General features: G+C 51.0%; 1 protein-coding gene across 2 annotated transcripts; it reads right to left on the bottom strand.

Annotated features, from left to right (window-relative positions):
* Positions 1-1,907: 1,907 nt before the first annotated feature.
* SNRNP70 (small nuclear ribonucleoprotein U1 subunit 70) lies at positions 1,908-17,955 on the bottom strand. Of its 2 annotated transcripts, none has more exons than XM_081215959.1 (10): positions 17,744-17,955; positions 16,830-16,986; positions 15,244-15,306; positions 15,076-15,130; positions 9,736-9,800; positions 9,530-9,592; positions 8,763-8,844; positions 5,457-5,558; positions 2,806-2,893; positions 1,908-2,698 (listed from the first exon to the last, which is right to left on the bottom strand). In XM_081215959.1, exons 2-10 carry the CDS (start codon positions 16,974-16,976, stop codon positions 2,071-2,073), a joined length of 1,293 nt encoding a protein of 430 aa, XP_081072085.1. In that variant the 5' UTR covers positions 16,977-16,986; positions 17,744-17,955; the 3' UTR covers positions 1,908-2,070. The 2 variants fall into 2 exon arrangements, with proteins under 2 accessions (XP_081072085.1, XP_081072084.1); XM_081215958.1 differs by having other exon boundaries at positions 1,908-2,725; positions 17,744-17,954.
* Between the last annotated feature and the right edge of the window lie 5,098 nt (positions 17,956-23,053).

Below are 23,053 nucleotides of genomic sequence, written 5' to 3'. Positions count from 1 at the left end.
GCGCGGGCTTTCTCTAGTTGTGGCGAGCAGGGGCTACACTTCGTTGTGGTGCGTGGGCTTCTCATTGTGGTGGCCTCTCTTGCTGCAGAGCATGGGCTCTAGGCACGCGGGCTTCGGTAGTTGTGGCACGCCAGCTCAGTAGTTGTGGCTCGCAGGCTCTAGAGCACAGGCATTGTCCCCTGCATTGGCGGGCGGATTCTTAACCACTGCGCCACCGGGGAAGTCCCTCCATTATAGGTTATTACAAGATACTGAATATAGTTCCCTGAGTTATGCAGTAGGTCCTTGTTGGTTATTTTCTGTATAGTAGTGTGTATCTGTTAATCCCGCATTCCTAATTTATCCCTCCCCCTTTCCCCGTTGATAACTGTTAAGTTTGTTCTCTATGTCTGTGAGTCTATTTCCGTTTTGTACATAAGTTCATTTGTATCATTTTTTTAAATCCCACATATAAGCGTTATCATAATGTTATCTATCTTCCTCTTTCTGGTTTACTTCACTTAGTATGATAATCTCTAGGTCCATCCGCGTTGCTGCAAAGGGCATTATTTCATTCCTTTTTTATGGCTGAGTAATAATATTTCATGGAATATATAGACATCTTTCTTTTTTTTTTGACATGGACCATTTTTAAAGTCTTAATTGGTTTTTTTGGCCCCAAGGCTTGTGTGATCTTAGCTCCCTGACACGCAGCAAGCAGGATCTCCCCAACCAGGGATCAAACCCATGCTCCCTGCAGTGGAAGCGCAGAGTCCCAACCACTGGACCGCCAAGGAATTCCCTCAGCTATTGTAAATAGTCCTGCTATGAACATTGGGGTACATGTGTCTTTTCAAGTTAGAGTTTTCTCCAGATACATGCCCAGGGATTGCTGGATCATGTGGTGACTCTATTTTTAGTTTTTTAAGGAACCTCCATACTGTTCTCCATAGTGGCTTCACCAATTTACATTCCCACCAACAGTGTGGGAGGCTTCCCCTTGCTCCACACCCTCTCCAGCATTTGTCTGTAGACTTTTGGTGATGGCCATTCTGCCTGGTGTGAGGTGATCTCTCATTGTGGTTGATTTGCATTTCGCTAAATTAGCAATGTGATGTTGAGCATCTTTTCATGTGCCTGTTGGCCATCTCTGTCTTCTTTGGAGAAATGTCTATTTTGATCTACTGCCCATTTTTGACTGGGTTGTTTGTATTTTTTATATTGAGCTGTTTGTATATTTTGGAAATTAATCCCTTGTCGGTCACATCATTTGCAAATATTTTCTCCCATTCTATAGGTTGTCTTTTCATTTTGTTTCTTTCCTTTGCTGTGTAAAAGCTTTTCACTAGGTTCCAACTGTTTCTTTTTGCTTTTGTTTCTATTACTCTAGGAGTCAGAACCAAAAAAATTTCAATGCGATTTATGGCAAAGTGTGTTCTATGTTTTCCTCTAGGAGTTTTATAGTATCCGGTCTTACCTTCAGGTCTTTAGTCCATTTTGAGTTTATTTCTGTATATGGTATTACAGAATGTTTTGTCTTTTATATGTTGCTCTCATGTTTCATTTCCTCACCCTTCTTCCTGCTCTCCAACTCAGACTAACAGCTTCCCTTTCACACAAAGCTGTAGCTTCCACTGAGTATTCTAATGCCTAAGCCCCATCCCCGCACCAAGATAGGGGTATGAACAGCCGCACAAGGAATGTGTGGGAGAGACGTAAAAAAGGAAAGAAAGATACAAAGGGATCAAGGACCCTTAGGGAGGGCTTCCTTATCCCATCTGAAACAGCTCTGGTGTACTGGGTGGGGCTAGCCCCAGCCTTAGGTCATAAAGCTCAAGTCAAAACCAACCAAAGTAGGGCTATCAAAAGGCAGAAGGTGACCCTCTTCTGGGGAAGAAAGTAAGAGCAGTGAAAAAACCAAATGCCCATTATCAACAAGAAATTAATTTTATTTTTAAATCCAAGAGACCAGAATAAGGAGACTCCTACCCTTGGCTGGCAAACTTAAGTGGTGACCAAGAAGGTTTGGGGAGAGGACGACAGCAACAGGGAGGGTAGGAACACGTCCAAGCAACCGGTGGGAGGCCCTCTTCACTCTGGCGCAGCCTCCATCAAATACCCGTTCTCTGGAGCAAGGTACCCGTCGCCTCCCTCGGACTCCATGTACATGTCTCGGCCGTCGCCGCCCAGGCCCTCCAGCCCGTTGTCCTGGCCACCACCGCCCGCCCCACCTCGGGCCTCCTCCCTGCCCCGCTCCCCACCCCGCTCCCCCCGCTTGTGCTCCCGATCGCGCTCGCGCTCGCGGTCCCGGCGCCGCTCCCGCTCGCTCCGGTGGCTCCGACGCCGCTCCCGATCCCGATCCCGGCCCTTCTCCTCCGGGCCATCGGGGCCGTCGGGACCCAGCTCCCCGGGAGGCCCGTCATCAGGAGGCGCGTCGCCGGCCTCGGAGGGCTCCGCCATGTCGCCGCCACCTCCGCCGCTTCGCAGCTCCTCCTTGCGTTCCCGCTCCCGCCGCGCCCGCTCACGGCTCCGGCTGCTGCGCCGCTTCCGGTCCCGGTCCTTGTCCTTGCTCCGCTCCCTGGAGCGCCGCCGCTCCTCCTTGTCGCGACTCCGCGAGCGCCGCCGCCGGTCCCGAGAGCGGGAGCGTCGTCGTTCTCGCTCCTTGTCTCGCTCGCGGCTCCGCTCCCTGCGCTCCCGCTCGCGGTCCCGGTCCCGGTCCCTGTGGGGAAGCGGGGAGGGGCCGGGCCTGGATGAGGTGGGCAGAGGGTTGCGGCAGGGTTCCCCCGCTGACCGCCCCGTCCCAGGACACCGGCTGCCCAATCTCACCTCTCATCGTAGCGGGAGGTGTCGTCCCGGCCGGAGTGCCGGATGTTGACGTCGGCGCCACCTCTGCGGGTTCCGCCTAGGCCACCTCCTGGGGGCGGGGGGCAGACCGCAGCGGGTCAGTCGGGCGGGGCCCCCAGCAGGGCGAGCGAGGGGCAGCAAAGGGCGCGGCGAAGGCCACCGAGCACCTCTGTCGGCGCCCACGGGGCCAGGTGCCCTGAGGACCTTCCGCCGCACTTCTCTACCACGACGCGCACGCTCTACACAGACCAGAGGACCTCCTTCCACAGCGCGAGCTGGGAGCGCCGGTAACTGACTCCAAAGCTCATCATCTTCACCACTACAGACGCGCACAGCCTCCTGGCAAACCCTCTCTTCCAGTCATCCTCACGCCCACACGAAGCACGGCGACGGTCTTTCTAACTGAAAACGTGATCTGCTCCAAAGCCACCAAGGGCTCCCCACAGCCTAAAGCAACGTCCGTCACATGGCTGGCTCCTTCCTGTCTTTAGAGCAAGGCGCCCTGGCTCTCCACGTCCTAGGCGTTTTCCAATCTCCTCATGGTCTCCATTTCTTTCCTGTCCCAGTTACTGGGATCATTCACCCCTTTCCCTGGAACCTCATTTCCCTTGTCTAGTTAACGGCTACTTACCCTTCACACATTAACCCGAACAACGCTTCCTCAGTAAGCCTGCCCTGACCTACCAGATGAAGCCGTTCTCCGCGACTCACATACATTTCCTTCTCAGAACTTCAGGTGGAGTTTCCGATTTTACATGTACATGTGTGAGTTAACAGCTGCCTCTCCCACCAGCCTGTAACGCACCATCAAAGTCTGGACGATGTCTGGCTCTGCCCGCTCTAACTGTACGTGGTACAGCATCCAGGATATAAAATCGTATGTGCAGCGAGCAGTCAAAATGACTGAACAGCTGTAAGGAGTAGTGGACGGTCTCCTCCTTCAGATGGGGAAACAATCTCGGATAAAGCCACCTGCCCGGGGTGACTCTGCAAGGAAGGGCAGAGCTGAGACCCAGGAAGCTGCCCTCTCACGCACGCTTCTGCCCCACACTGCCTGGAAGGAAGCTTCGGCGAGGTGGGCTGGGATTCCACATAAGGAATGACTTTCAGCAACGAGGGTGAAAAAGGAAAAGAGGCAGCCTGGATATCAAAGACATTCAAATAAGGACAAGCAACCAACCGGGCTTCTGGAATATCACAGGTATGGGGCAGAAGAGACTAGTGTTTTCAATTTTCAGGTCACAACCCAGCAATGGATCACATCATTAAATGTGATTGGTTGCAACCAATATATTAAAAAAAAAATAATAAAGCAACAGAATATAAAATACTAGTATACACTGCCTATAGAAAAGATAATTAGTTTCATAAAACTTGTTTGGGTTAAATGTATTTTTTTGCACGTAGCAATGCACTGGGTCAAGATGCACCAGGTATCACCATCAGAAAGTCAGAAACAGCAGACTCTGAAGGACTCACTCCAACCCAGAGAAACCAGACAGATAAGAACCCATCTGATAAGTTCAGAGACTCAGCAGACTGAGTGTGTGGTCTACTCAGCAAAGGCAAGTCAAGCATCACAACAGCGGGCTGGGAGGCAGACATAAGAGCAGAGGGTACTGGAGCCACCTGGGGTGTCTGCACAGGGAAGGTCATTTTCTCTGACAACTGTGTCACTCACCCTCATAAGAGTTGGTCCTCAATAGCCATGTTTGGATGGCAGGACCTCAGCCCCAGATCCAGGTCCAATGCTGAGCCACTTAGATCCACCCGCCCCGAAACGTAAAGAGACTCATCCAGGACTGGGCTGTGGAATGCCACACTGGGCCAGTGCGGAGAGACATAGAAGAGAACAGTCCACACAAACAGCAAACAAGGCAGGAGCAAGCTGCAGAAATGCCAAAGGTGGCTCTTGACCGTTCAGGTTCAGCTTCCACGTCCTCTTGAGGCCCAAAAGCATCGCCTGTCCCTGGGCTCCAAGACACTGGGGTTCTGTATCAACAAGGCCCCTTTATGCTTTAGGAAGCTCAAATGTACTTCTGGTGCTTGCTACCAAACTGACCTTGACTGAGATGTCGACTGACAAATTAGAGACAGAGAGTGGGGGGAACTGAATGCAGGAGGCTCCGAGGGCAGAGACTATGTATGTCTTGCTCTTGACTAGAAGCCTGGTACACAGCTGGTGATCAAACTGGCGTTTGCTGAATCAATGAATGAATGAACGAAGGAGCAGGAGCAAAGTGTAAGTGGATGAGAGAGTGACTCTCACAAGCCCGACCGTACGCCGCTATCTGAGATGCTGAGCTCACTAACTCCTGCCGTTACTCCCACTTTCCAGGATGAGGAAAATGAGGCAGGAGGAAGGGAAGATCCCCCAGCCAGGAAGTCCGTAGGCTGGAATCTGATCCCAGACTGGCTTCTCAAAGACAGTACTCTAGCTCCTAACTAGTAACCCAGAGTAAGAAACCAGACCAGGAGAAAGATGGTGACGAGAAAGGCTGAGCTAGAGAGGGAGAGAGCATGTGAGCAGCTGGGAGAGGAAGAGAAGACAGAAAGCAGCAGAGGGTGCAGAAAAGAGAGGGGAGAAAGCAGCCAGCAGGACGCCGAGCCTGGGCCGGGCAGGATGCGCTCACCTAGCCGCCGGGGCCTCCAGCCCTTCACGGTGCGGCCCCTCTCCACGTCCACGAGGACCCTCCTGCCGTCAATCTTCTTGCCGTCTGCGTGCTTGTAAGCGGCTGCAACAGATGCGGGGAGGGGGAGGGGAGGAGTCCCCAGAGGGTCCTCTAGTCAGGCTAAGGCCCAGCTCTGTGGCATCCCCACCCCCCCGGCCGTGTCCCCATTCACACACTTACACACGCGCACACATAGACACACACGCCCACCAGACAGCCAGGCAACTGACAGCCAGACCAACCCTCTCCCAAACCAGGAGGGGCCTGCTCCATCTCGGCACCTGCTTCCTTACCAACCCCCAATCGCTATTGGGGGGGTGAGACCACTCCCAGGCACCATCCTGACCCTAACCACCCCCCTGGGCTCCCAGGCCATTCCTACTCCCACTCGACAGAGCAGCCCCCTCCCGCCAAGGTGGCCAAAGTCGCTGCAAAGAAACTGGAGGTTAACTCAAGGCTGGACTCTGCTGTGGGGGAGGGTTCCTCCACAACCCCAGGCATGCACCCTAAAACATCATGCTGGGGGAGGGGGCCCGGCTGGGCCGCTCTGCACCCCAGTTTACACCGGTTTCCTTTTTCTGTGATTTTTTTTGGGGGGGAGGGTGAGCGTGGGGGGAACAGACATCAGAACAGAAAATGAACCAGAAGGGGGTGGGAGAAATCTTTAGGAGCTGGCAGGGAGCAGAAGGGCGGGTTATGGTGCTCCCGGGGGCCTGGAGGGGCCCCTACAGCAGGCGGGGGAGAGGACACGTGGAGGGAGGCACGGGGGATGTGCGGTGCTACTGAAAACTCCTGCCTTACCTGAGATGACTGCCACCCAACCCCAGCCCCTGTCCCATCTCGCTCCACACCCCCAGCTCAACAAACGCTGGGAGGCCAAGCCCAGGCTGAGCCTCTCGGGAAGGGTGAGGAGTACAGGGGGACACGCGGGGAGAGGCACATCCTGCTCGCGGGCAGGGCACAGCAGAGGACAGGCCTGACCCCCGGCCTGTCTCACGTGGGGCTGTCGGGAAGGCCAAAAAAGTCCCTATTTCCCACCCCCAGCCCTGGCCTAGGGGGTTGTCCTCAACCAGCCACAATACCCGGCCCCGCCCCAGCCCTCTCCCCCCCAAATAACAACCAGAGGAAGAGAAAAAGGTGCCATTTACCGATGCCGGCCTTGCGGGTGTCCAAACCGAGCGGGATGGGGGGGGCTCGGCAACTCCTGGGGGCCTGGCGAGGAGGCGGGCTTCCCGGGGGGGGGACACGGGACCGCTTACCTGGAGCCCCCAAGCTTACCTGAGTACGCGCACAGACCCCACACCCACCACCACAGGGTCAGCTAAAGCTACAGGGAAGGGATTCTAGGGAGCCATGGAGGGGAGAGGAACCACATCTCCTGCACCACCTGGAGACAGGCAGAGGAAGTGGTGGACCCCAAAGAAACCTCACGGAGGCCTTGAAAGAGGGGGAGACAAGGGTTAACATCAAGTCTGGGAGCTGGAAAGCCGTGGGACTATCTTGTTTGATTTTAAAAAGAAGGCTAGGGAGGCCTTAGCAAACCTGTCCACCTTCACCTTTCCCCAATAAAGTCCATGCTGAACTAGGCACACGCCCACCCCCTCTCAGCACGTGGAATGACTTCTCCACCTCGAACTCCACACTCCCTCCCACCACCTGCTTCAGCCCAAAGGCTGGCACCCAAGGGGACAGCCTTGGGGGTCCAGGAGATGGAGTGCTGCCCCTGATCCGAGGGGGAGGGGCCGCTTGGCCCCTGAACCCAGAGGAGGGTGGTAGGGGAAGGAAGTTAAGGACTGGGAACACCGTCAAGCGCAGGAACCCTGCTCTGGTTGTGTCCCAAACCCCAGAATAGGCCCAACCCGGGAATAACAGCAGAGAAAACATGTGACATGTGTGTTTCTAGGCTTCACTCTCTCTCCCTCTCTTAGGTCTCTAGACAGTGGGAGGGTCTTCAGGAAAATCTACACTGCCTTCTGCTGCTTACGGCCTGTCACTCAAACCCTCCCGCACCCCAGTCCCCAATCCCATGCACTCTGGAGAGCGGCTGGGCCGCTGGGCTCCACGGCCTCCCAGGAGGCCTCAACCGTGATACGGCCGACAGGACGGGGGCAGAGTACCCCGGATCCAGCGAGCGACACGAGTCCCCAAGGCCACCTCAGTGACAGCCCCGCGAAGGCGCGGGCAGGGAGCGGAGGGCTGCAGGGCTCCACACGGAGCCCTGGTCCCCGTGCATCCCGTCTTCAGTATTCCCGCCACCTTGCCACTGACGTCATGAAGCCAGGTAAGTCAGGGGGCTGGGTCAAGCCCCACTGGAGAGGCTGGCTGCCGTTCCTGTCGGGGTTCATCTCTCCCCTCCTGGGATCAGCAGGATTACTGGAGAGCAGATGGATGAGGGGCAGATGGGACCAAGGGCACCCAAACGAGGAGAGGGTTCTGGGTGCGGGGAGGTTGAGGGGGCGACTGGGGATGGGAGGAGGGATGCCTCGCTGCTCCTGAGCTGCCTGGCTAAGCTGGGCTGGTGTGCGGTGCTGAATGATCTTACCCATGATACAAACCCTTATACCAACCATACACTGAGGTGTTGTAAGGGGAGCGTAAGCATCAGCTGCAAGCCAGCTGCGTGGTGGCTGCAGTGACAATAAGAACAGTCAATTAATACGGCGGCCCCTGGACACGCCGCAGCCCTGCCCGCCCCCACCCACCCATCCCTGCCCACGTGGACGCCGCCGCGGCCTCAAAGGGGGCTCTGGAGATGTGGGGGCAGGCGCTGAACACGCCAACCGGCCCACTGCCCGCTGAGGAGCAGGGCGGGGGCCGGGGTGGGGAGGCGGAGGGTCGGGTGGCCCAGCCCCAGCTCAGCTGGGGGAAGAGAGGGCAGGTTCAAAGGCCAGTCCTCGTTCTAACCTGGCCGCCCCCAACTCCGGGGGGGGGGAACGGGGAGAGGCTCCCCGAAACTCCGACCCTCCCCCCACCTCCCGCTAGCCCCAGCCGCCGCCCGGCTCCCTCCTTGCCCCTGAGGTTCAACGTGTGACACTTACCTCCCCGGGTTCACACACACACACACGTTGTGGGGGATTTTGGTTTTTGTTTTTAAAAAAACACGTATATAAAAAAAAAAAAGATATATCAGAAACAGAGGGAGGAGGAGAGAGACATTGCTAATGTCAGGTTTGGCAGGGAGGGGGGCAGGGACAGACGACGGGAAGGGGCTGGGGCAGCAGAGAAGAGAGAGGGTCAGAGGGCAGGGCACAGGCGGGAGGTACTCACAATGCATGTCTCGCTCGTGTTCGTACTCGATGAAGGCATAGCCTCGAGGCTTTCCTGACCGCTTACTGTAGACCATATGTATCTGGGGGGCAGAGGTCAGCTCTGACACAGGGAAGTCCCACCCTGTCAGTCACACAGCCCGTATGCCAGGCCCTGGGCTGGGTGATGCCAGCGACAGACACCTCAGACCCTCTCTCCGTCCCTTCAAGGACCCAGAGTGACTGCTGCTCTAATGGCCCTGGGCTTCGCAGTTTATGTGCACGATGACCTCAAGCCCTTGCTACAGCCCAGAGCATTTAAGTGACTTTTAAATTAAATGAAGAAATGTCAGTTAAACATGAAGCCTTGTTCCAAAACAAGAATCAACATACATTTTCTATAAAGGTATAGAGAAGACAGCAGGTATTTCCAGCTCTGAGGGCCATACGGTCTCTTTCGCAACTGCCCGACCGACTCTGCCTTACGGCAACAGCAACCGCAAGAACAGTAAACAAATGGGCCTGGCTGGTTACCAACAAAACTTTACTTACAAAAACCAACTTTGTAGTTAGCTGACCTGTGCTCTAAATCAGCAGCAAGTAGTCACTACCTCTTTGCTGTCCTTCTGCTGTCCCAAGCCTACCGCATGGAAGTGCAGTCAGGATAGAAACCCAGGCCATGGACTCCGAAGCCAGAAATGAGGCAATGCATCCTCAGGGCTGGGGGCCAGCCTCCTCCCTCCCTCCACACACGTCCAACTCAAACTCCCCGCGCCCCGGTCCACTCACTCTTTTGATGGGTCCGTACACCTCAAACTCTCTCCGGAGCTTGGATTCTGTCGTGTCATAGTTCTACAAGGAGACAGAAATGAAGTTAAGTGGGAGAAGCTCTCAGAACATCCCCGGGACCTAGTCTACTGCCCACACCCAAGCTCTCAGCAGTCCAGGGTTCCAGACTCCTCTGGGGCTCCAGGGATTGGGAGCTGGGGACTCACCACTCTAGCCACAAAGAGAGTCTTGAAGGCATCACCCTGAGCATTGGGATCATTGTGCGGGTCCCCTGTGCAGGAAAAAAAGAATTTCTAAGTAGAAGGTGCCAACAGTATCGTAGAGCAAGACAGAAACAGACCGACGGGCAGAGACCCAGAACTCTTAGTCGCCTGGCCACCTTGGGCGTGCCCCTCTGAGCCCTGGTTTCCCCAAAGCACAGCAGCCTTCATCTAAGTGGTTGATTTAGGCTGACGAAGGGAGGGGGTAAGACTGACTTCAAGCTGACAGGACGGGGGCCAGCCTAAGTGCCATTTCAGACGAATGTATACTGAGGCCCAGGTCCCTCCCAGGCGTAACCAGCCCAAAGAGGCAGCTCTGGAGAAGCAGCCTGATCCCTCCGGGCACTGCGCTTCCTCTCTCACCTGCAGGGCCACAGTGCCGCCCACAGGCAGGGCCTGCAACTGCAGCCCCATGGGAAACCTGAGATCAAGCAAGCCTAAGACTGGGAGTGGAAGCCCAGCAGAGGCCAAGCCCTGCTTTCTGCCCTATGCCCTGTGGCCTCAGGGAGGAACCCACAGCTGGCGCTGGAGCTCACAAGAGGCGGGTCAGATTCTTACTCCCAGCCTTACTACCGCCAGACCACTGAGGAATAATCATCTCCACAGACAGAAACCAGACTCTTATTACAAAACCAACGCCAGAGGTGATTCTGATGGGTCAGGCCTGGGAAGAAAGAAGTCTTTTTCACCAAGTATGGCGGCCCCAGCACACACAATGGCTCTTGACTCCTGCCAGGGCCCCAAAGGCACCCTGCCCATTGCCAGTGGAGGCGGTTCTTCTACAATACAGTGCTACTTTCTGAAGAACTTGCCATATTCTATGAGAATGTGAGAAAAGGAATAACATTAATAATTTACTGAACACATAATTCGGCTCAGACACTGCTGGAGGCTGAGACTTATTTACCATCATTTTGCAAATGGAAATACAACCAACTCCTGAGGCATGGAAGAGAAGTGTCAGACAGCAGAGGCCAAGCTCAGCTTTCCATCCCAGCCTGACCTCACAGCCCAGGCCCCAGGCTGAACCCCCGCATGTTAGCTTCTCAGAGAAGCCAGAGAATTAAAGGTCACAGATCTGTTTCCCATGAGAGAGGTTGGCTGCAGACATAAACTAAGTTCAGGACGACTTTCGGGAATTTCTTGGAAAACAGAAGACTGAACCCAAATTTAAAGGAATGACTACCTGGAAACTGATGGTAGCCTTTGCAAACAAGTCCATCTTTGTGCCTGTCCCTCACTTCCTCACCAAACCTCATCCCTTTGGGTTGTAATTTTCTGTGCCCAAATGTCTCAATCTGCATCCATTCACCCAACAGATATCTATTAAGCACTTTGTGCCTGAAACTCCCATAGGTGCTGGGGATTCAACAAAGACAAAAAAGATGCCTGCCTTCTTGGAGCTCATCTGTTACTGGAGGGAGGCTGAAGGTAAACAGGTAAATAAGGCAACCATCTAGTTCTATCCGGTAATAGCAGAGAGATGGGGAGAAGAATTTTAATGGGAAGGTCAGGAAAGGCCTCACTGAGATAACATTTGACCTGAAACTGTATTGAACAGGAAATAAACCTCACAACACCAGGCAGCAGGTGTTCTAACACGTAGAGCAGGAGCAGTGCAGTGGGATCCCACAACTGCCTGGGCGCGTGGACGGAGGCCAGACCGCAGAGCGCTGAGCTCCCTGATGGGCAGCCCGGAGGAGCCCGGCAGACAAAAGGGGAAACCACCCCAGGCACACCACACGAGTCTCTATAGTTTCTCCTTAACCAAGAGGCCCAGGAGTGTGACCAAAGGTAAAATCTAGTGCAGCTGAGCCAACAGTACCCACGTATCTGAGCTAGAAGAGGGTGACAATGAAATGAAGTTGGTGAGCGGTTCACCAGTCAACATGCACACACCCTCACTCCACTCCACCCCGCTGGCAACCCTGCCCTCGGGAAATCCTTGGTTAAAAGGGATTATGTAGGTAGCAGCCCAGAGCAGGGGCTCAAAGGACTAGATTGTGGAGCTGAGAAAACTCATTAGGCTTTTAGACGGTGAAGGAAGTATCTCAGAACTCCTGCTTTCGCTAACATACCCGGCCTCCACAAACAGCCATCTTCTGTCTTAAAAGCGGGAGTAATAACCCCTGCTGCACTTGGAAGCTCTAAGTCAAAATCATGACATATTCAATACGTCAGGTGTTCAGCAAGGAGCAAGGTCCCCTTGAATGGTAGCTGTTAACTGTGACAAGACACAGCAAGTTTCTGTACTTGGGGATGGAGGCTCTCAGGGGCAGGGAAACCCTACTATACTTGACCCATCCTTTCCTTTTCCTTTTCTTTCACGGGGAAGTTCAAACACTTAAGGAAATAGAGAACAGTGTAACGAACCCCTCTGAACCAGCTTCCACTATCACCACATGGCTACACTTGTTACATCTCTAACCCCACCAGGATTTTAAGTCAAACCCCAGATATACCACTGTAGTTGCTAATAAAGACTAAAAAAAAAAAGAAAAAAAAAAAAAAGTAACAACGGTACTGCTATTACGACTTAAAAAGTTCACGTTAATTCCTGAACTTCACTAAGACCCAGTGTTCAAATGTCCTTGACGGTTTCAAAACTGGATTTTTACAGTTGGCTCATTTAAATCAGGATCCAAACAAGCCCCACACTTACCATTTGGCTGAGGTGCCTTTTGACTGTTTAATCCATTTGGTTCACTCCCTGCCCCCTGCCACCCTTTTAACATTTGTTAAAGAAACTGGATCACATGTTTGTCCTATACAATTTCCCACATTCTAAATTTGACTTGACTGCATCCTCAGTATTGTTTAACATGCCAGGATCCCAGTTTTAAAGTATGAAAAACAATTTCCAACAGGAGAAGTGACTTATCCAAGGCCACACAGCTGTAAGTGGCAGAGGTGGGGTTAAAACTCATGTGGGTCAGAGATGAATGGATAAAGAAGACGTGGCACATATATACAATGGAATATTACTCAGCCATAACAAGGAACAAAACTGAGTTGTTTGTAATGAGGTGGATGGACCTAGAGCCTGTCACACAAAGTGAAGTAAGTCAGAAAGAGAAAAACAAACAGCGTATGCTAACGCACATATACGGAATCTAAAAAAAAACGGTACTGATGAACCTAGCGGCAGGGCAGGAATAAAGATGCAGACGTAGAGAACGGACTTGAGGACACGGGCCGGTGGCGCGGGGAAGGGGCAGCTGAGACAGAGTAGCACTGACATGTGTACACTACCACATGTAAAATGGGTGGCTAGTGGGAAGCTGCTGCACAGCGCAGGGAGATCAGTTCGATGCTCTGTGACCACCTAGAGGGGTGGGACAGGGAGGATGGGAGGGAAGCTCAAGAGGGAGAGGATATGGGGACATATGTATACTTGTAATTGATTCACTTTGTTCTACAACAGAAACTAATACAACATTGTAAAGCAATTATACTCCAATAAAGATTAAAGCAAACAGACAACTCATGTGGGTCAGACTACAAGGTCTGTGCCCCAGCAGCAGAGCTGAAAGGTTCCCCAAGTTACCTGCTGCCAACAGTTCTGTGAGCCAGGTCCTACAGGAGCCGGGGCCACAATGGTGAGCAAATTCCATCCAAACCCTGCCTTCCTGGAGCAACTATGAACCAATGTAAGATAGATATTCACCAGTGAGTCCTTCCTGCAGACTGAAGTGACCAACCTGCAGCAGGACTCAGGGCTTTCAGTGTACACGGGGACTCGGACCAGAGCAAGAAAGTCCCGAAGGGCTTCCTTGAGGAGTGACGCTGACAAGAGATACGAAGAGCAGCTCCATATAAACCAAATATCACGTGAGACTGAGGGAAGAGCCCAGGCAACGACCCAGTGACAGGAGGGCATCTGGGAAGGAAGAGGCATGAGAAGAGACCCGTGCTGGCTGGAGCAGGCGGGGAGCATGGGCAGAATGCATCCCCAGTGGGCAGGGAAGGGACTCCAGTCTTTTTGCTGAAAGCAAAAGGAGGCTGTGTGTGGGAATTCCCTGGCGGTCCAGCGGTTAGGACTCTGCACTTTCACTGCCGAGGGCTGGGATTCAATCCCTGGTTAGGGAACTAGGATTCTGCAGGCTGCGTGGTGTGCCCTCCCCCACCAAAAGGGTGTTAGCAAAGAAAGGTACAATCAGAGTTCTATTTTAAAAAGCCCCACAGAGGGAACTTCCCTGGCGGTCCAGTGGTTAAGACTTGGCACTTCCAGTGCAGAGGGTGTGAGTTTGATCCCTGGTCAGGGAACTAATATCCCACAGGCCGTGCAGCACAGATTAAAAAAAAAAACAAAAAAAGCCCTCCAGAACCTGGTGGGGACAGAGATGCAGGTAAACCCCGTTAGACATTAGACTGCGTGTCCAGGCTAGAGGGGCCCTGGGTGGTGGACACGGAAAGAGGGCTCAGATTTGTGACAGGGATAGGTTTTGGTGACAAGCTGGGGAAATAGCAAGAAAAAGTCGTTAAAAGCAAACTGGGTGGTCATGACTGAGGTCATGATTTGCAAAGCTGGATGACCATGTTCCAGCAAAGGAAACATCCAAAGACCAGGTTGCTGGGGAGAGGAAATCCTGATTATGGTCTGGACACTGAGTTTGAGATGCCTTTGAGGCGTCCAAGAAAAGACAGGAAGGCAGTGAGAGTCAGGGCTCAGATAGCTCTCATTTAGATGCCCAGGTATTCAGTTGTGAAGCATTTGCATAAGCTCCCTGAGGAATGGGCCACACCAGGGAATAAGGTTCTGAGTGAAGTGATTCACCGTACACGCACAAGTATAGGAGGAAAACCCAAGTCCTAACTACAAAGCCCTCGCCCTAACAAGAAAGGGCCACTGGAGATGGCTATGTGACCCTCTTGTGAAGTCTGGTCAATGGCTACAAGGTCCCTATCCCAAACTCCAATTCCTCCTGTACCTGGAAGGAATGAAACATCCGTAGTCCAATGATCAGGGAGCTGAGGTGGAGCCAGAACTGCCTCACTAGCCGGGACCTCCCTGCCTTACCCTGTGAGACCTGGCTGGGCTGTGGGAGCCCCTCCAAGTGCAGGCCCCGACAGGAGGCAGCCCAAGGTGCCAGGCTCCTTTCCTGCCCACCCTTACTCCACACTCCCCTGCTTAAATGCCTAAACCAAATACAATGCATGGCAAATGGTGGGGTTAAAAGAGTGAACTGACGACCCGCTTTCCCGAGTTCAAGTCCTGGGGTGGACGGGCGGAAAGAAGCACAGGAGTGCGCGAACGAGAGGTGACACGAGGAAGGAGGGACTTACACATTTTCAGCTCTGTCTCGACTTCCTGCTGTCGCCGCTCAATCTTTTCCCGTCTCTGTCAGGAGAAAGGTAGACAACTGAATACAGACAGAAGTGCCCTGAGGTCAGGGAACATCCTGAAGAAAGAGGCAAAAAAGGATGTGGGGCCAGAAGACAGACACTACATACCTTCCTCTCCATGCGCTCCTCCCGAGTTTCTGCTCGAGTTGGAGGAGGGGCATCTCGAGGGTCCTGGGAACAAGAAGAGGTGACAGGGTGGGAGGAACAGGGGAAAACAGCAAGAGACACCTGGACAGGAAATAATAAATATCTTGGCCACGCTCCCCTGCGTGTTTACACACACGCGTGCACAAACAAACATGGACAGTTCCAGGGCGCAGAACAAAGCGCAGTCCATGGACCAATGCTATGTGTGAAGTGTTACTGGTCTGTGACAAGAGGGGTAGAGAAGCCAGGGATTGGTATTCAGAAACGTCTACAGCCATGTGACAGAGGAGTTTTATGCCCACTGAACTTAATTAAAAATTTTTGATTTTTTACTTTGTAGTCTTTCTCTAAAAATACTAGAGGGCTTCCCTGGTGGCGCAGTGGTTGAGAGTCTGCCTGCCGATGCAGGGGACACGGGTTCGTGCCCCGGTCCGGGAAGATCCCACATGCCGCGGAGCGGCTGGGCCCGTGAGCCATGGCCGCTGAGCCTGCACGTCCGGAGCCTGTGCTCCGCGACGGGAGAGGCCACGACAGTGAGAGGCCCGCGTAGAGCAAAATAAATAAATAAATAAATAAATAAAAATACTAGAAAAATGGAAGAAACTCTCTTGTGTTTATCAAGAACACCAACCTGCAGCATATGTGTCCTCCATCATAAACAGGACTCGGGGCCAGGCCTGAAGCCAACGGAGCTCACAGCGCAGTGCTCAGAGGCAACGGCCGAGCGCAGCGCCTGAGGCCTCAGCCAGCGCCGTCACACAGTAACGGGCACATACCCATGCCTGCCACTGACCTGTGGCCATGACCTTAGTGGAACGGGCGAACATTTTCCAAGCACCAGTTCAACCAGTGGGCGGCAAATCCCACTACAGAGCCGATCGTCTGTCACCTCGCTACGAGCTCCTGCTCTGCAACTCCCTCCAGGTCCCCTTTCCCACTCGATGCCAGAACTTTCTTCTCCTGACTGCTGGCAGCATTTCTCAGGTGTTCTCTGATACACCTTAAGAGGTGGAAGTTGTTATCCCAATTTCACAAATGAAAAAACCGAGGCCCAAGAGCCCCAAGCCCACGGTCTTAAGCAGCCCATCACCTGGTGCTAACCCTTTACAAACATCACCCTGTGACAAAAATGGTAAATATAATGATACATACTGACACTTGCTGACTGCTTAGTATCAAGCCCCGTGACATAAAATTTCCAGTTAATTCTCCGTCAATATTACAGCGAAGATACTAATATCCCCTTGCTATAGATGAAGCGATCAAAGCACCAAAAGGATGCACCACTTGCCCAAGGTCACACAGCTAATAAATGGTGTGCCAAGGTCTACCTAACTCGAGAGCCGGAATCCTCAACTGGTAGTTACGGAACTTCCACAAAAACCAACAAGGGATGCATTATCAACCCCAATCAACACAGGGAAACTGAGCATAAAAGTCACCTGCCTAAATCACACAGCTGGAAAATTGGCCAGAGACTGGACTCCCCAGTCCAGCCCCACGGCCATCAGAACCCAACCCAGTCCACGTCTGCTCAGTGAACTCACCTCAAACTCTCGGATGTATGGCGCAATGCCACAGTAAGGTTGATTGTGGTGTTTTTCATGTGGCAGTTTCTCCAGGGGTGGCAGGTACGGGATGGGGTCACGGGGAGCAAAGAGAGCCAGAAGGTTGGGTGGCAGGAACTGGGTCATCTTGCCAAGTCTGAGAGCAGAAGCAGGACCACATTATATGAGGGTGGGCTGGGAGAGATGAGGCCCCTATAATCCCTCGACTTCCAAGAAAAGAGGGAAATAGGGGCAAAATCTCAGTATCAGAACAAGTTCTGTAGGGGCACAGAGTGCTCCTAAGCCACAAGGGAAAGGAATAAATCTGAATGAGAAAGCAGGTTTTGGAGGGAGGGCTGTGTGAAGGTGGGGCGAAGCCGATAAGGGAAACAAAGACTGAAAAAGCATTTCTGAGTAGTGAAGTCTCAGAGTCCTGAGCAAGGAACTGCGGGGCTGAGGGTCCCTGGGGGCTTGCGGGGCATCAAGGATCCTGAGAAAGGAGGTCCAAGGCAGTGGCGGCTGGTGGTCCCATACCTTGGATAACAGGTTATGGGGCGAGGGTCGCAGGAAGTCTCCGATCAAGGAAGGGGATCAAAAGTAGCAAACCTCAAGCCAGGGAGTTGTGGGTAATAGATCTGGGCCCCACAGGCGAAATGAATTATGGGTAAGGGTCGGTGGAGGCAAGGAAAAAAAGGCAACACATCGCAAGGGCCTGTGGGTAACTGACCGCTGAAGAGGAGGGGGCCTATGGGAAGAGGGCCTAAGTGACCAGAGAACTCTGGATAAAGGGTGCAAAAAGGTGCTATGGCAGTGGCGCGGGAAGGGGACCCAGCCGCGGGGAAGGGACTGGGGCACACCGCAGGGGCTTGTGGGTAGCGGCCCCACAGCCGGTAAGGCCACTAAGTCACACTCACCCGCCGCGCGGCGCCCTCCTCGGCCTAGCGACGGTCCGGGGGCTCGCGGCGGCCCCTCAGCAGCAGATACTCCTGCTCTGGCTTCGACTCTGGCGGCGTCCGAGCCCCTCAGTCTCTGTCGCTCGCTTACCGCGCGCACCAGGCCGCTGCTCACGAGCCCGCGCGGCTTCGGCTCGCGACAGGGCAAGGGGTGGAACCAGCCTCAAATCCCTCCGCCGTTCGCACTGCGCACGCGCTGCGTGAGTCCATCACAACTCACACACGGGGAGCCTAGGGCCGCCGCGGGCACTGCGCACGCGCAAGACCAGTACCCCCGCCTTCCGGCACCTTAAACGCCTTTGCCGCGGCAAGCTGGAGGTCACAGTGCGCAGGCGCGCTTCGCCCCAAGCCGTCTACTTCCACCTCGCGCTCTGGGATCCGACCGCCTCTGTCCGCGAGACTCCTCACTTTGCTCCACCCCTTTTCCCCAGCACACTTCCCGGATCTTGTGCGCATGCGTGTCTCGTCATATAGTGCGCTTTACCCTTCCGCCGCTCGGCAAAGAATCCCTCTGTGAACGGTGTGATTGCCTAACCTATTAAATCAGTAACTATTAATCGCGTGACCAATGTGTGCTCGGCATTGTTTGGACTCTGGGATGTAGCACGTGACTAAAGCAAAGTCTTTTCCTTTTTGGAGCTTGCATTGTACTGAGGGAGACAATAAAGGCATTAAAAAAAATAAATTTAATTTCGTATAGTGGCCAGCACAATAAAGAAAAATAGGAGAGAGTAGGGTGTTGGGCAGTGAAAGAGGAACTATTTTAGAAAGGATGACAATGGAAGGCTCTTCTGAAGAGGTGACATTTGAACAAAGGCCCGATGGAAAGGAGATTGGGGGGGGATTAACAGCAAGTGCAAAGGCCCTGACTTAGGATGGATAGCAGGAATCCCAGGTGGTTGGCCAAGAGAGCAGAGAACTGGTGGCCATGTTATTTAGGGCCCTGTAGACCTGTAAGAAGTAAATATTTTAAGTTTTTTTGATAGATGCAACTGGCTGTTTAATAATACAGAAATTATTACAACATTTAAATGACTAACGTGTTTAAAATATTTTGACATTTGCTTTATGTATGTATATGGGAACTCTCTGAACTATTTTTTTGACGTTTTCCATAATTCTAAAATTATTTCAAAATAAAAAGTCTAAAGAAAATACAGCTAAACCTGCCTTAATAATGTTTTGTTTTGTTTTTTCTGTACCACTGGAAAGTAAATTGCTGCAGCACTGCACCTCTAAATATTTCACCATGCATCTCCTAAGAAAAAGGCATTCTTCTACATAACCACAGAACTAGTTTCACCTCTTAGAAAGTTTATCCCGTCCCTATTCAGATTTTCCCAATTGACCCACTAGTATTTTGTTTTAATCTGAACCAGGAGCCAATCAAGTTTCATGCATTGTATTTGGTTGTCATGTCTCTTTATTCTCTTTTAATATAGAATACAGACACACACACTTTTTTTCCCCATATGTTCTTGGTTTCTCTCCAGAGTTCAGACCAGTTTCCCGTAGAATGTCCCACATTCTGGATTTGTCTGATTGTTTCCTCATGGTGTTTAGTGTGTTCCACAACCTCTGTTTTGCCTATAAAATGGAAATTGAGTCTGAGGTTTGAATAGACTAACGTTGAGCATTTTTGGCAAGAATGTTTCCCTGGTGATACTGCAGACTTCATATTGCATCACCTCTGGAGGCGCAATAATGTCAGATAGCCCCACTATTATAATGCTGAGTTTGACCACCTGATCAAGGGGCTAACTCATAGATCTCTCCTTGTAAAAGTACATTTTCCCCCTGGTAATCTAAGCAGAGAGACTTTGCCACTGTTCCCCGACCACCTCATCTCTCACCTCATGGTTGTAGCAGCCATTGCTGATCTTTGCCTGAATAAAGTGTTACATGGGGGAGAGGGCAGATTTTTTCTGAAAAGAAATAGGAAGTCACTAAAGGGTTTTGATCAGGAGATGGACAGAACATAATTTGCATTCTTAAAAAATCACGTCAATGGCTGTGGACAGAAAAATTGAAGGGAGGAGGCTGAAGGGGAACAGGCAGATGCTTAGGAGGCTACAATTCCCAGGGAAGAGATGGTGGCTTGGACTAAGATGGTAGTGTTACCAAACTCAGGTTCAGCTACTCGCTGCTGGGAAGTCAATACTCGAGCGACAAGTGTTGGTAGGAAAGGAAAGGTTGCTTTATTCAGGAGGCCAACAACCTGGGGAGAAGGTGGACTCATGTCCCAAGGAACCAACTCACCACTGCCTATCAGGGCACAAGAGATTTTATTTTATTATTTTATTTTATTTTATTTATTTTAGCTGCACCACATGGCATGCAGGATCTTAGTTTCCCGACCAGGGATCAAACCCATGCCCCCTGCAGTGGAAGAGCAGAGCCTTAACCACTGGACCACAAGGGTAGTCCCACAAGAGCTTTTATTTTTTTTAATTAATTAATTAATTTTTGTCTGCTTTGGTTCTTCATTGCTGTGTACGAGCTTTCTTTAATTGTGGAGAGTGGGGGCTACTTTTTTTTTTTTTTTTTTTTTTTGCGGTACATGGGCCTCTCACTGTTGTGGCCTCTCCCGTTGCAGAGCACAGGCTCTGAACGCGCAGGCTCAGCGGCCATGGCTCACAGGCCCAGCCGCTCTGCGGCATGTGGGATCTTCCTGGACTGGGGCATGAACCCGCGTCCCCTGCATCGGCAGGCAGACTCTCAACCACTGCGCCACCAGGGAAGCCCGGGGCTACTCTTCATTGCATGGCTACAGTCTGGTTATCATGTAGTTAACTTCTTCCACCTGGTGGGGGCTTTGGTATCTGCAAAACATCTCAAAGGAGATGACTCAGAATATTATCAAGAGCCCTTGAGGAGGAACTAAATGTCCTTAACTTTGTTTAATGACTAAAGAATTATTATTTTGTCCTGTTTGACTGCTTTTCTTTGCTTCTGCATTTTTTTTCATTTTTCTGATGAAATTTATTCTTTGGCTAAAGTTTTTTACAGACAGAAGGCAGGCGGAGGACATGGAGAGGGGGTCTCTTCTGGGAAGACCCCATAGGGTCCTGCCCCGTTACAGTAACAGTGAGGTGGAAAGGAGTGGTAACATTCAGGATCTATTGTGAAGGTAGGTCTCACTTGGTTACTATAGAAGTGGAATTAGAGTGTATGGAAAAGAGGGACGTTAAAAATAATTCCTAGAGGAAATTAAGGAGACAGCTAAATGCAATGTGGGATCCTGGGTTAGATTCTAAACCGGAAAAAGAACATTAGTGGAAAATTTTTGAGATTCAAATGAGGTCTGTACCACTGGTTAATGGTATTATACCCTTGTTAATTTCCTGACAAATAATTGTACTATGGTTATGTAAGTTGACGTTGGTGAAAACTGGGTGAAGGATATATGGGAACTCTGTACTATTCTTTGCATCTTTTCTGTAAGTCTGAAACGATTTAAAAATTACAAGTTTAAAGAAAAAATTTTAATGAAGCTAATCTTCCCTTAATAGTAATAAAAGGTTAGATTTTCATACTAAGCGAAGTAAGCCAGACAGAGAAAGACAAATATCATATGATATCACTTATATGTGGAATCTAAAAAAATGATACAAATGAACCTATTTACAAAGCAGGAATAGACCCACAGATATAGGAAAACAAATGTACAGTTACTGAAGGGGAAAGGGGGGGGAGGGTTAAATTAGGAGCTTGGGATTAACATATACACACTACTATATATAAAATAGATAACCAGCAAGGACCTACTGTGTAACATAGGGAAGTATACTCAATATTTTGTAATAACCTGTAAGGAAAAAGAATCTGAAAAAGAATCTCTCTCTATATGTATACATGTATAATGGAATCACTTTGCTATACACTGAAACTAACACAAGATTGTAAGTCAACTATACCTAAATAAAAAATAATAATAATCCTCACTCCTAGATTTGTAGACTAAGCAACTGGGTAATTGGTGGTGCCACTGATTTACAGAGGGAAGACGTGGGGAAGAGTGGGATTGTTGAGGAGGACTTCTGGGTTTGGACACATCAAAGATGTCTCTTTGACACTCAAGTGGAGCTGTGGAGTTGAAAGTTGGAAGATATGGCAATCACGGAAGAGTTTGGGCCTGGAAACCTAAATTTGGGAGTCATTGGAGTAGACGTAGTATTTGAAACCATGTGACTGAATGAACTCAGTTAGGAGAGGAGAGAAGATGGAGAAGGGAAGACATCTGAGGACCAAGTCCCAAGGCCCTCCATCAGAATTCAGAAAAAGCAAGAAGACCCAGCAAAGGAGACTGAGTAGGAATGATCACAAATGTAGGAGAAAAACCAGGAGAGTTGGGTGTCCAGGAAGCCAAGAAGGAAAGTGCTTCAAGAAGGAGCCAGTGTTGGGCTTCCCTGGTGGTGCAGTGGTTAAGAATCCACCTGCCAATGCAGGGGACACAGGTTCAATCCCTGGTCCTGGAAGATCCCACATGCTGCGGAGCAACTAAGCCTGTGAGCCACAACTACTGAGCCTGCGTGCTGCAACTACTGAAGCACACGCGCCTAGAGCCAGGGCTCCGCAACAAGGGAAGCCACAGCAATAAGAAGTCCACGCACTGCAACGAAGACCCAACGCAGCCAAAAAAAATCATTAAATAAAAAAAAATTTTTAAAAAGGAGGCAGTGTCAAGATATGGAAGCAATCTACGTGTCCATCAGCAGATGAATGGATAAAGAAGATGTGGTGTATATATACAACAGAATACTACTCAGCCATAAAAGAATGAAATTTTGCCATTTGCTGCAACCTGTATGAACTTGGAGGGCATTATGCTAAGTGAAATAAGTCAGACAAAGACAAATACTGTATGATATCACTTACGTGTGGAGCCTGAAAAATATAACAAACTAGCGAATATAATAAAAAAGAAGCAGATTCACAGATATAGAGAACAAACTAGTCGCTACCAGTGGGGAGAGGGAGGGGGGCAGGGGCATGATAGGGGTAGGGGGAAAAAAGGGTTATTACAGGACTATATGAAATCACTTGTGTGAAACTTTTGAAAATTGTAAAGCACTATAGAATTTAAAGAATCTTTCATTCAATAAAAAAAAGAAAGGAGGAGGAGGATGGACCTAGAGATTATCAATACTAAGTGAAGCAAGTCAGACAGAGAAAGACAAATATCATATGATATCACTCATACGTGGAATCTCATTTTTAAGAAATGATACAAATGAACTTACTTACAAAACAGAAACAGACTCACAGATT

The sequence above is a fragment of the Mesoplodon bidens genome (genome assembly GCF_964165515.1).
Source record: "Mesoplodon bidens genome assembly, chromosome: 18".
NCBI classification, from domain to species: domain Eukaryota; kingdom Metazoa; phylum Chordata; class Mammalia; order Artiodactyla; family Ziphiidae; genus Mesoplodon; species Mesoplodon bidens.
The sequence above is the reverse complement of the archived record's forward strand: the minus strand, read 5'-3'. Positions and strand labels throughout refer to the sequence as shown.